A 12,835-nucleotide genomic window follows, 5' to 3' on the forward strand; every position below is an offset into this window, starting at 1 on the left:
TCATGAATACAGAGATGGGTTTTTTTGTAAATTTGCATCGGTAGATGTGGAATTTGGCAAGAAGTCAAGATGTCAGATGTCACCTGCAGGCAGCTCGCGCGGAACCGTAATCGGAAGCGCGAGCGCGGGCGGCGCCGTTCCTTGTTCGCCATACTTGCACGGCGCAGACCAGAGCAACAGAGGAGCGGATCGCAGCGGCACCTGAAAACACTACCATACACACTGTCAAGGTAAGCCTTATCCACTTTTCAGAGCCACGCAGCGGCCGTGCCACACTGACCTTATTCATGTCACGCAGCTCAAGTGCGTTTTAATCAGCCGCGCGTGCCTGTCTGCCGTCACATTTGATGGTAACTTGTCAAGCTAACGCTAGCTAGCGAGCTAACGCGCCCCAAGCCCCTCGGCTAGCGGGCTGCCTCAGTCCCACCCTGAACGAGCCGCACACGGCCGGTGCCAAGAACAGCTTACCGGTCCTATTGTTCACGCTAACCCCCCAGTTACACCACCAGAGCTGGTTCACTTTTTCACGAATAACATTACAGCTGGTGGTGCATCGTCTTTTCTCTTGTGTCTAGCGGTGCAGAGCAGAGCCCCTTTCTCCCAAAAAGAAGCCCGTCTCTGGCATGGAAGCTGCGGTTAGCCACTTAGCAACAATTTGGGCTTGAAAGACTTGAAACGCAGACATTTGGCATAATGTCGGCGGCTCTTAGTGATTTGGACATATGGATAACACCTACACCATCACATATTTGATGTATCGCTAAGGAAACATTTTTTTTTCCCACATAGAATAAATCACTATTCATTAGAAACTTATTAAATCGGATTGGTAACACTTAACCGCTGTTTTTTCCCCACAAAATCAGTATTTACCCACTTACATATCAAGCTGTAGCTACAACTTAAGCAATGTTTGTTGATGACTGTATGTACAGATTTTCTTACATTTGCATGTTATGGCTGGTCATCATAAAGATATAAACTGTCCAGCAGTGCTCAAGTCCCGCAATCTGATACTCTTTGTCTCGAGTTGAGATGAGATCCCCTGTCAGCAGGTACATTTGAGTCTAGCCAAAAGACTTGGACGTCCCGTCTATCTGTCAATTTCATTTTGAACTTTCGAGGTTCCTGTCTTGTTGGGTGAGCAGCTGAATTGTAAGATGCTACATGTTCCTCCGTAGCTGGGTGGGGTGCTGCTCTTAAAGTAGAGCCCACTGCATTCTTGAAAATTTATAATGGATTAATGTATTGCATAACAGAGCACAGCATTAGAATCTTTACAAAGATTTGGCAAGTCAGCGCTTAAACCTTGGCTTTTTGAATGTGTCTGAATTTTCAAAGCCACCACAGCTCATGTATATGAAACATGGAAGAAGCCCTGTGGGACATAACATCATTTCCAGTAGGAAAAGGCTAGTTGTACCGGTATGTTTAAAAAAAAAAAAAAAAAAAAAAATCACATGAACGTCTGATGAAACCCAAGTTCCTGCAGCTGCAGGCCTAGCTGCTTCACAGGAATGAAGGAAGTCTCATCCTTAAAGTAAAAGGAAGAGGAACCACTGATGTTTAGCCACGGTGACAGTAGGTTTAATGTCTGTGGTTACATAACGCATTCACTCTGAAGCCCCCCACTTCTCCTGCAGTCATGAACAGCCTTGATCTGAATGGTATGTCTTATACTATATCAGATTTAGTCCTGCGGAGCACAGTTTGGGATCAACAGAATGTCAAAATGACTCCAGGTTGCCTTTCCTGATGTATCTTGTCACATCGGGTCTACATATTCAACTGCAGGAGGGTAGAGTGACAGTATTTGAACTGACAATCTCATTTCCCAAAATTGTTAATGAAAAACTGTTTTTTGAATTTCTAGTAGGGAAATTCCTTCTAGAATCATTATTTTTAGATTCACAGAAAATCTGTGTAACAGCCTGAATATATATATATATATATATATATATATATATATATATATATATATATATTTATGCTTGAGAATAACTTTCAGATGAGGCTCTGGAGTGATTAACTCCAATGCCAGAATGTTTTCTAAAGTCAGCGTGTGTGTCTGTAAAGCAGTAAAAAAAATGAGTCTGAACAGGCTCCTGCTCAGGCACGTTTATGACTGCAGACCCGAGCGAGATGCCTCCTTAATGCCTGCAGATATTCCTCTGACAGCTGCTAGTTGGGACAGGTCAGGGGAGGGACTCAGGATAAGGTATTCTGCAAAAACCTCACCTCCAGCTAGGTGGAGGAACACAGTTATTGCTTAAATTATGATACCAATAATTGCTCCAGACATTGCAATTCTGTATCATTTATCACAGTTATGACTTAATGACTTCTTAATGACTGCTTCATCACACTGTGTGTCAACATCTTGAGTGTTTTCACCTAAAGAAGACATTCGAAATGAAATCAAAAGCCATGTTAATATTACAAATCTGTAATATTCTGTAAGTATTTGTAGTTGAAAGTGAATTTGATATAAAATTGTATTTGTGCAGCTGCACTCTGTGGGCCAGTCTCATCCTACTCTGTGATTGACTTGCCGTTGTAGTTGTGGGCGGCGGCCAAACCCGTCAGCGACTGTTGTTGTTATTTATTACTTACTTATTGAGCACATTTGAGACAGAGGTTCGAGCCCAGTTGTAGGCAGACGAAGACTCTTGGAGACTAAGGGAAAATTTGAATCTATAATTATCTATAGTTTATTTTGATATGCTGTTTCTTGGTTCATCTGTTAATCTAACACAGGGTGTTTCCAAGTTATACAGTGCCATTTGTTCAGGCCAACTTGAATAGCTGCTGTGTTGGATTAGCTTCATAACATGTGCACCCACTGCAAATGTCCCAAGAAAATCTACGGTAATTCGCTCTGCTGCTTTCTTCCCCACTGCAGCAAAATAACATTATACAGAGCCACCTTTTTAGTTTTCTTTTGGATTTAGTAGGGATTAAAATGTTTGTGGTTTTATTTTTTGTGGTGTTTTTTGATTATTTGCTATACTTTGTAGATAAAGACAGATCCCCATACATAAAGACACATCTCCCACATCAAGTCAGTGCATAAGAATTTAATTTTTAAATGTGGACAAAAATGACGATTCAAATTTTAAGTATGATAATGTCTTAGTGAATTGGGATCTGTCGGGCCGCTGTGTAGCACTGTGGGTGGGGTGGTCTTAATGGGAATGTCAAGTCTTTTGGCATAAACAGCGCTTCCTGCTTTTGTTAAGTTGTTGTGATTGAGGGAAGGCTTTTCCAGTACTAATCCCTGCAGAGGGGGAGGACTCTACAAACTTGCTGATGTACAGTAAATATAGTACATGTACAAAACTAAAAACTCATCAGACTGGTTGAGTATTAATTTGGTCTCTGTATGACTTTGGTCATAGTTTGTGTGTTTGAGTGCAGAGATGACTTCTTCAGACTTGATCTGAATCATCTTTGCCTTTTTTATGCCTTTTTTCACCATGAAAATCATTCAGCCTGCCACTTCAAAGCTGTTTGCTGTACATTGGGTGTGAGCTTATGTGTGAAGAATGTAAATTAATCAATTTATTAAGTAATTTTTAAGAATCTCATGGCTAATTTTTTTCTGCAATCTGCACCAAAGGAGCATATCTGTCACTCCTCTGACCTCAAAAATGTCTGGGCCTGTGTTGGGCCACACCCCCACAGGGAGCAGTGCTATGTCATGTGACGCATGACCTCATTCATGGTTGTCAGAGTCTTTAGCAGTGATGCTGTTTCAGAGAAGTGCACTCAGATGATCTCATGCAGCAGCCAAAGTTAGGTCATCAGCAGCCTTCCAAGAAGACCTGCTCCTGCCACTTTATCAACAATACTTCACAGTCGCAGAGACCTGAGTAGCTGTTACATTGAGGTACCTGGCGACGGCTTCCAATAGTCTGGACCCATTACATCAGTATTCCTTTCTGGCTGTAGTGTTGAGAGAATCTCTTTGTCTGGCATTGCACAAGTTCTTCCTCCAGAGGCAAGTTTGTATTAGAAATATGGGAAAAATTGCATGCATGTTGTGTTTTTGAAACACACTCTTTTTCCTTTCTCCGTTTGAATTCATCCCACACATTGTTATATTTTGTTGGTGTTGAAGGCAACAGAAGGGGGTAGCAGTTATAGCATCATGTTTCAGACATGACATGTCTATCCCTCAATTTCTACCCCCACTCTCCTCTCTCTTTTATTCCCCTTGTTGCTGTTTCTCCCTCTTTTTTCCCCTCCCTCCCCTTGCTCTGTCTGTCTTCTCCTCCAGACATGGCTGAGGACGACGTGACTGCAGAGCAGCTAGCAGCCATCGCCGCAGAGAATGAGGAGAGTGAGACAGTGAACTACAAGCCGCCAGCTCAGAAGACCCTGCAGGAGATCCACGACCTGGACAAAGATGATGAGAGCCTACGCAAGTACAAGAAGGCCCTGCTTGGCAGTGGCACTTGTGAAGTTGGTAATGCATTGTTTATGTGTTGAGATGGAAAGGCAGTCAGACAAGAGAGGCAGAAAACTGGACATAGTTGAATATATTTCAGTATGAATGTAAAATTAAAATCGAGTAACAGCCTTCAGGCTTGCTTCTAGCCAAAATCTCATATAAAGAAAGCAGACTCAGGGAAAATGTGGAGTGCTGACAGTTACAGTACAGTTATTAATGGATTTTCTGTGACAGAACATCTCGTCTGTGCAAATGAGTCGGAAACTATTCCACCTTTTCAGCCATGAGTAGCACAGATAAAGCTATAACATAGTATTTGCAACAAAAGTGATGTCTATTTAGCATGATAAATCAATTTATTTATCAAATTTGTAGCCCTAATGTGTGAGGTGAAGTAATCGTCAGCTTGCTTGGAAAAAAATACTCTTATCAACAAACTGAAAAAAAGGGGATGAACAATATTGCCATACCATATGACATGGTGTCAGTGATGTTAAAAGCCTCAACAGCTGTGGATTTTTTCCCTCTGTGTTCATGATAATCACATAATCTGAGGTGGTCGAAGTAGCACATTACCCAAATTCATACATCCATGATCACCTGCGTCCAGATACGTTCTCAGTGTTGAACGTTTGATTATCAGTATGCCTTGGTTCAGCCGAGGGAAAAGGCTGGTTCCCTGGGATGGAGACTGAAAATAAACTAATGTCTAATTAATGCGGAGGCTGTCCCAACTACAGAAGAGCTGTCCTGATTTCAGCTCTCCTGTGGCCATACAGTCGGACAGCTGCTTGTTACTTGACAGATCAAACAAGTGCAGTGCTCTTGTAAATGTTCAGAGCCGAGGCTAAGTTGTCAATATGTGTCTGTCACAGCAAATTTCTATATATGTATCGTATTTGCCAGCAATATTTGGTGTTTTATTTGTAATCCTTATACTGTGATTATCTTTTACATGTTCTCTTACAAATAAGAATTAACAAAAAAAAACAACAAAAAAAAACAGTTTTTAAGACTTTAAACTGCTCAGGTAGATAAGGTAAAACTTGGTAACTCTATAAAGGAAAATGACTGATGTGAAATACTAAAAAATACACATACATAAATTCAGTTTGGAAAAAATGTAAGTTCACTGCACTGCAGAGTGCTTTCCCTGAGAGAGACTGTGTACATCATTTTATAATTATATAACCATATTATTAGCCCATAGTTAAAATGCAATGAAGAGTAAATCTGCAGAGTAGAAACTCAGTATGGAATTGAAAATGTGGAGGAAATCCGTTGGTAATCTGTATTGTATAATCCGTTCCTGTGATTGTGTCCCAGATCCTAATATGCCCAATGTCCAGGTAACCCGGCTCACTCTAGTCTGCGAAAGTGCCCCAGACCCACTGACCCTGGACCTGCAAGGTGAGTCTCTCTGAAAAACTGAAAACTGAGAAAACTGAGCTTTCAGTACAAGGCAGTTAAAGCACACAACGCACAAAGTGGTGTCCAAAGGGGAAAAAATCCTGCGGTGTGTAGTTCTGCAGTAGTTAGTTGGTGCCGGGTGTGCAGACTTTAACCACTCGCTTCCTACTTCCCACTCTCGTGCATGGACGGGACAAAACTGCCGGGCTATCGGCACAACAGTGGAAACGCAAAGGGTTTTTGTCCTTGCGGCTGGAGGCCGAGGGCCATTGACACCATCTGGCTTGAGGACAGACCTAGCTCACAGTGGCATGACAGTGGAAAGACGGCTTTAGTTGCTTCACTCAGCTGAGACAGATGGAAATGTGCTCACACCTTCTGTGTTTGGCAGAAAGGACAGTGTGAAAAACATTTAATTGAGTTGGAACGGTGGCATCTAGGCTTACATTGCAAAATAAGATAGGTTTCAGTGCCATAGGATCATTTTGAGAGATACCAGATAGTGGAGTTGTACATATGTATACAAACTAATGGAGGTCATTTTATATGCATTGTTAGTGGATCTAAGTGTTCATTTTTTGAATGGGCACACCAGACAGTTTCAAAGAACCTAAATCGACAGCATGTTTTACCACCAGATTCTCTTCGTATAATTTCAACACAGAAATGTTTTCTCTTATATCTTTGTCCTATTTTATATCTTGTTTCAATTCGCCAGTATCTATATTTGGCCCAGTCAAATATAGCATCACTGCCGAGTTGACCCAATACTGGCTTTGTTTATTTTGATTTCAATCCAGCACTCCACTCGCAAATCCTCTTGGGAAGTTTGTATCTGTGCAGTGCATGGAATAACTGTTGAAATTATATCTTTCAATTTCACCTTTCTCATGCCAAAAAAATTATCAGTATTCAGTGTTTCTCCAAAATGTTAGTCTTGTCTGGATGTAAAACAACATTCAGACCATCGTGGCACAAATCAAATATTTCTAAGTGGGTCAACACCTGTCATGCAGGGTAACCCACCCCCCCTGAAATGTTGGAGTGAGGGGGCGGGGTGACTAAAGTATTCAAAGAAAATACATTTCATTTTAGGTTTTGCAGACTGTTTTTGTGAAGCTGTGATCAAGGACAAACCTCCATCAGTCGGCAGTGGACAACACTGACTTACCAGTATCCAGTATTTTGAAAAAAGCTGAAATTGCCAATGCCGGACACAGCCTAACTCTAAAAGATACACCAAAGCCACTTCTTCGTTTATGGTAAACATTAGGGCAATACAGAAATGAGTTTGGCATGAGAATGTGAAGTAAAAGTACAAGCCACCAGTCAGTGGGGCAGGAATCAATGGCGCTATAACAAGCCCCTCTCATGTTCATCAGACCGCTGCTTTTGCATGCCTTGGAACTGATTCATGGTGTCTCACTGTAATGTATGTAGAGATTATAGATTATATTGGATAAAATGTGAAAGATAAAAACTAAGAGAGATGTCATTATCTGGTGTCTGTGTCAGCATGTATGTGTGCGAGTGGTAGCAGTGCATTGAGTGTTAATTAATCCTGTTTGTGAATATGAGTGACTGGCTGGGTGTGCACATGATCTTAATTTAGCCTCATAATAAGATACTGTCACTGTTGAGTTTTTCGATAACAGCCCCCTGTGGTGATGGCAGGAATTCGCGTTCCTGTTTGAATGGGAATTATCTGCTGGACAAAATACAGTGTGAAAGAAGTGTGTGGCATTAGACCATGACTGAGCTGAATTGTGACACCTGTGATTTGTTCTTTCCTCGTGATTTCTAACAGGAGACCTAGAGGCCTACAAGAAGCAGTCCTTTGTCCTCAAGGAGGGAGTAGAGTACAAAATAAAGATAAGCTTTAAGGTGAGTGGCTCCAAGCAACAAGCAGGACCCCAGTTCATATCAGATCCACCTGAAAAAACTAAAAGAGAATCACTGTTGCCATGAAAGAGCAGTCAGATCTGTTCCTGGTGGAGCAATGAGGAGGATGTTTACAGTGATAATCAGTCCAGCTTGTCATAAATTTGTTGAAAGTATTTGGCAACCACAGCCCCGATCACAGGTGGGCCTCGCTGCAAAATACAGCTGCTGCCACAAGCTGGATACAGTCCCAGGGAAAAAAAACAACTTTAATAGACTTTTTTTTGATCATCATCCACCTTATTCCTTTCCATAGGTGTTCACCAAAGGAAGAAATATATATTTTTGTTGTTTGTTTTTAGGGGTTATTTTTTTCTATTAAACACTGAAATGAGCCATTTACATATTGTTTTGTTAAACACTACAAAAATTCATATTTCTTAAATTGTAATGTATTGCATGTCCCAGATTTCTTTCCTATTGCTAGAGGCTCAGTGTCCGCTTCCATTTATTTGACCGTTGAATGGAGAAACAGTTGACATCCAAAACAAGTGTCCTAAGTGTCTAAAGCATTTTTGCTCTGAGCTCCAGTAAATTCCTGACCTTGGTCACCTAAGCACTCACACTCAGGCCAATTACACCAGATCCTCTGTATTGACTAATGTTTATAATGATGTTTGTGTTCCCTCAGGTAAACAGGGAGATTGTTTCAGGTCTGAAATATGTGCAGCAGACATTCAGGAAAGGAGTGAGGAGTGAGTGAACAGTTTCTACTCTCTTACCCTGTCTAAGCTTTTGTCCTGTTGTGATACTTTTGCACAAACACTATCAGTTTTTACTCAGGAAAGACATTGCCCAAATGTGGCACAGTATAATATATTTGGGTAATTAAAGGATCATTTAACCATGCACACAAACACTTCACATGATTTTGTCACACCATTTCATCATGCAGAGTACCTGGAACTGTTTATGAATACAGTTTCTTTGCACTCTCAAATGAAGTCATGAAGAGGTCGATTAAACATGCAGCGATACAACAGAGAGAAGAGATGCAAATTACTAATCTGCACAGGGGATTTAAAAAAAAAAAAAGGGACTTTATAAAAATATCTCACTTAAGACAATCGATCAAGAAACAGAACCAAAAATGCAACAGTATATATTTACTGTACATACAAGAAAATCATTGCTGTCTCCTGTGTTTTCTTCCTTGGTGGCAGTTGACAAATCAGACTACATGGTAGGCAGCTACGGGCCCCGGGAGGCCGAGTATGACTTCCTGACCTCGCTGGAGGAGGCTCCGAAAGGCATGCTGGCCCGCGGCACCTACAACATCAAGTCCAAGTTTACTGACGACGACAAGCACGACCACCTCTCCTGGGAGTGGAACCTCAACATCAAGAAAGACTGGAAAGACTAAAAGAGGCCTTTGGGGGGGAGGGAACCGAAAAACCCCGGCCCCATGCTCTCCTCACCCCGCCCCCCATCCCCATCCCCTGCCCCGTGTCCACCATTTCTGCCTTGTTTGTTTGATTTCTTTGTGCCATTCCATCCTCATGCCTTAGTTCCCACCTGGCTGTCTTACATCCTGGCCTCCTTCCCACTTCTCTGTTGGCAGCAGTAGCAGCAGCAGCAGTAGCAGCAGTCCCCCTGTCCGTCCATCACCCCCCACTTCCTGACATTTCATTTGTCTTACCTCTGTTCACCATCACCAACCTGCCAACCCCACACCACCTCTAGCCTCCCCCCACCCCCACCCCTTGCCCAATGAGCTGTGCTATGTAGCACCTTACTTCCACACACCAACCCTGTTTTTTTTTTGTTTTGTTTTGTTTTTTGCTGCTTGAAGAGATTAACCCGCCTTCCACCTCTCCAAAATGGTGTCTTCCTCTCTCAGTAAGAAGTACATGTGGAAAAGCAACTGTACAATCAACTTTTGTTTGCCTTTTTTATATAATTGTATTAATGGTTGTGTAATGTGACTGTATTCACATCACTGTTAATATTAATCAGCTTTTGTGGTCATTGAAGTCCCCACTGCGTCCATCTTGCCCGCCCCCCCCACTCCTCTGCCATCGCATTGCTTTGCGTGACTACTTGCTTGCTGTCTTTTTGATATAATTACCAATACCTGCCTTGTGAAACGATAAATTCAGAGCTGCTCTAAGGCGCCTCCCTCCCCTCCTTCAATGTATTCACCCATTCCTCTTCAAATGGGGATTGGGACCAAAGTGAACAAGGGAGTGAAAATGTAACGGTGGGAAAAAAAAAAAAAAAAAGCAGGGTTAGAAGCCCCTTATTTGCCTTATGTATTGAATGGAGAAAATAGTTTTACTCACCACGCTCTTGCTTCTCCCTGGTCGACTGCTGGGGAAAGGGGGAGCTCTACAGAATTTGCATGCCTTGTGTGTACGAAGCAGTGCTTGCTACCAGGTAGTCTGTATATCAAGGGCTTATCCTCGCTGACAACCAATAACCATCTGTAGCCCAGCACGACTATAGCAGAGGCTGTATATACAGGTCCCTCACATACTGCTGTGTGCACACACTCACTGCCCCCAAAATAAACCCCTCTTGTAACCGCAAGGGACAATGATTGAATGTTTAGAATTAGATCATACTACTGAAAGGTGATAGCAGTGGTTCTTTGCCCCAACCCAGCAAGCCACTTAAATCCGTATCCGAGTCCTGGCACTCTTATTCCTATTAGCCATGAGGCCTTATCGCTGACCATGGTCATGTGGAGAAAAACAAAAAAAATGCTATGAATATAACAATTTGTTTGTATTTTTTTTCCTTTGCCTTAATGTACATCATTTCCCTTACAAATGCCCCATCGTTCACATTGCTTTATAACTCCTAGCCTGCAGTCAGGAACTGAAAAGCGTTGATGGGTAGAGGACTAGTGGTAGAGAAAGCACAGGAGGCTGAGGCAGGCACCGTCTGCTGCTGGAGACCTCGGTGGTGCCTGGCCTCACCAGGAAACAGACACTGGGAGCAGAGAGAGAGTTAGACAACCATGGTCACTTCTGACCAGGCCTTAGCCTTTAGCCAATGATATTTCCCAAAAGAGAAATAGATTCAATGAAATGAATGATCAAGTTTGCATAGATTGGGCGATGTTACCAGAAATGCATGCTCAATACTTGATGTGAAATACAATTTTAAAATGCAGTTGACCATGACGATGAAATTGAAATAATCAACTTGTACTGTATCAGAACACGTGGATGTAAAACATGTTTTTTCCTAATACTGATAATTATGTATTCCTGCTCCATACATTCCTTCACATTGTACAGTTTCTATGAAAACGCTGGCATGCTGGTGGGGTTGTATATTCAATCATCATTTGTGATTGCTCTTCTCAGTCAATAAAGATTTTGCTCAACTTGGCCTGTAATCTCATCTTTTCTAACGTGTCATTTGCAAGTTTTACACCTGTGAACGGTCGTCCAAAAACAGCTGTACCTGACCTGAAAACACCGAAGCCCTGTTATGTGGACAGCTCGTGCCTAGTTAATACATCACGTGGATCTTTTTACCCACACAAGAAAACCCCAGATGGTTTGACACTGATAGCATTTCCTTTTACATAGAAAATAACTTTTTTCTTACTCTCTTGATGTTGGTGTTTCAATTTTAAATACAGGAATAAAAAAAATTCAGTTCAGAAACAGCGGCAGTGTTACCAATTCATTACTTAGACCCTCAATAGTTTAAAAGTGTTGTCGCTATTGGGCTCAAAATCTCTAAAATCCCAAAGGTGGCTGATGCGATGTAACTACTATTATATTTGTGGGGAACAATGGTTGTTAATGCGTCATACCCTCATCCAAAGACACCAGAAGTATTAGAGATTGGATTCATTTTTAGTGACATTCGAAAATCTTTGCATCTCATAACATCCTATTTTCTGATGACAGAATTCATGAACCTTTCATTGATGTGAGCATTATGAGCCAAATATTTTTGATCTAGATAAAGTTCCTTAAGTCCAAGACAGACACACCTGACAATTTTATCTAACACTCAGATCTAGTTTCTGTTACCCCTGATAAAACTGTATCATGGCATCTTGAAGGACATGAACTATTTGATTTAATGGACACAAATGCAAAACACCTGCAGATTCTCCATGTGCTGGTATATGCCTTTACATACTGCACAATAAGTCTGCCAGTATGGCATGATCAGTCATTTAAAGATCTCTGCACCCAATGTAATTTTCTAGGGAGCGTCATCTCTGTCGTTTAAATACTGACAGATATTTTTGAGGCAGCAAAAATTTCCAAAATGGATGAAAGCTGCTCAGTTCAGGCTCAGTTTGCAAACTATGTATCACAACCAAGATGTCCAGGGTTCCCAGTGTGTGACCATATTAGTCTCCTCTTTCTCTCATTTTTTTTTAATATATATATTTTTACAAACAGTTATAAAATTAAAACAGAATGAAAATGTTAGAATGAAAACCTTTAAGTGATTATGGTGTATGTATTTCTGTTTCCTCCGTGTGTGTAACATAAACATATAATAAAACTTAAATATACACCCTACCTGGTTTATTATAGAAACAACAAAGCCTTTTCTCATTAATGGCCATACTGTATTTTATATTTGACAGTGTATTTTGACAAAGCAAAATAGAAATATTACTTACAAATGTATATAGAAAGGCACATTGTCAAAATACAATTTGGCATGCACTAAAGATTTTGTTGTTGTTGTTGTTGTTTTTTAACTGCAGTAAACATTCAAAAGACTTGACCCATCTTGTCTCTATCACAGGGTGAACACTGGAGTTAGGGGTCAATTCACTTTCAGTTCAATCTGCACTCAAAGCACTATTCACTTACAGCACTAAACAAAGGGCATGCACACTCCGTATTCTCTCTCTACGAAGTCGACATGTTTACAAAAAAAAAACAAAAAAAAAAACACATTTTTTTTTGTAGAAAAGCCACTTCCTGAATTGAATGAAGTTAAAGTGAGTTGCACCTGTCATCCATGGCGAGCACCCGACATTCTCTGTCCTGTTTACATCTGAGATCGCTATTACACCGCTACACCGCTGTGTCAGGAAAGGGC

General features: G+C 41.2%; 1 protein-coding gene across 1 annotated transcript; it reads left to right on the plus strand.

Moving 5' to 3' along the window:
• The first annotated feature begins 94 nt into the window (after nt 1-94).
• LOC115364348 (rho GDP-dissociation inhibitor 1-like) lies at nt 95-11,142 on the plus strand. Its single transcript, XM_030058879.1, has 6 exons — nt 95-230; nt 4,280-4,468; nt 5,780-5,863; nt 7,671-7,747; nt 8,436-8,499; nt 8,968-11,142. Exons 2-6 carry the CDS (start codon nt 4,282-4,284, stop codon nt 9,165-9,167), a joined length of 612 nt encoding a protein of 203 aa, XP_029914739.1. The 5' UTR covers nt 95-230; nt 4,280-4,281; the 3' UTR covers nt 9,168-11,142.
• Nucleotides 11,143-12,835: the final 1,693 nt, after the last annotated feature.

The sequence above is a fragment of the Myripristis murdjan genome, chromosome 1, assembly GCF_902150065.1.
Source record: "Myripristis murdjan chromosome 1, fMyrMur1.1, whole genome shotgun sequence".
NCBI lineage: Eukaryota > Metazoa > Chordata > Actinopteri > Holocentriformes > Holocentridae > Myripristis > Myripristis murdjan.

Coding starts and splice junctions, on each gene's coding strand:
- LOC115364348 (XM_030058879.1), top strand. CDS start 4,282: ATGGCTGAGGACGACGTGACTGCAGAGCAGCTAGCAGCCATCGCCGCA. Junction 4,469..5,779: donor CAGTGGCACTTGTGAAGTTG/GTAATGCATTGT, acceptor ATTGTGTCCCAG/ATCCTAATATGCCCAATGTC. Junction 8,500..8,967: donor ATTCAGGAAAGGAGTGAGGA/GTGAGTGAACAG, acceptor CCTTGGTGGCAG/TTGACAAATCAGACTACATG.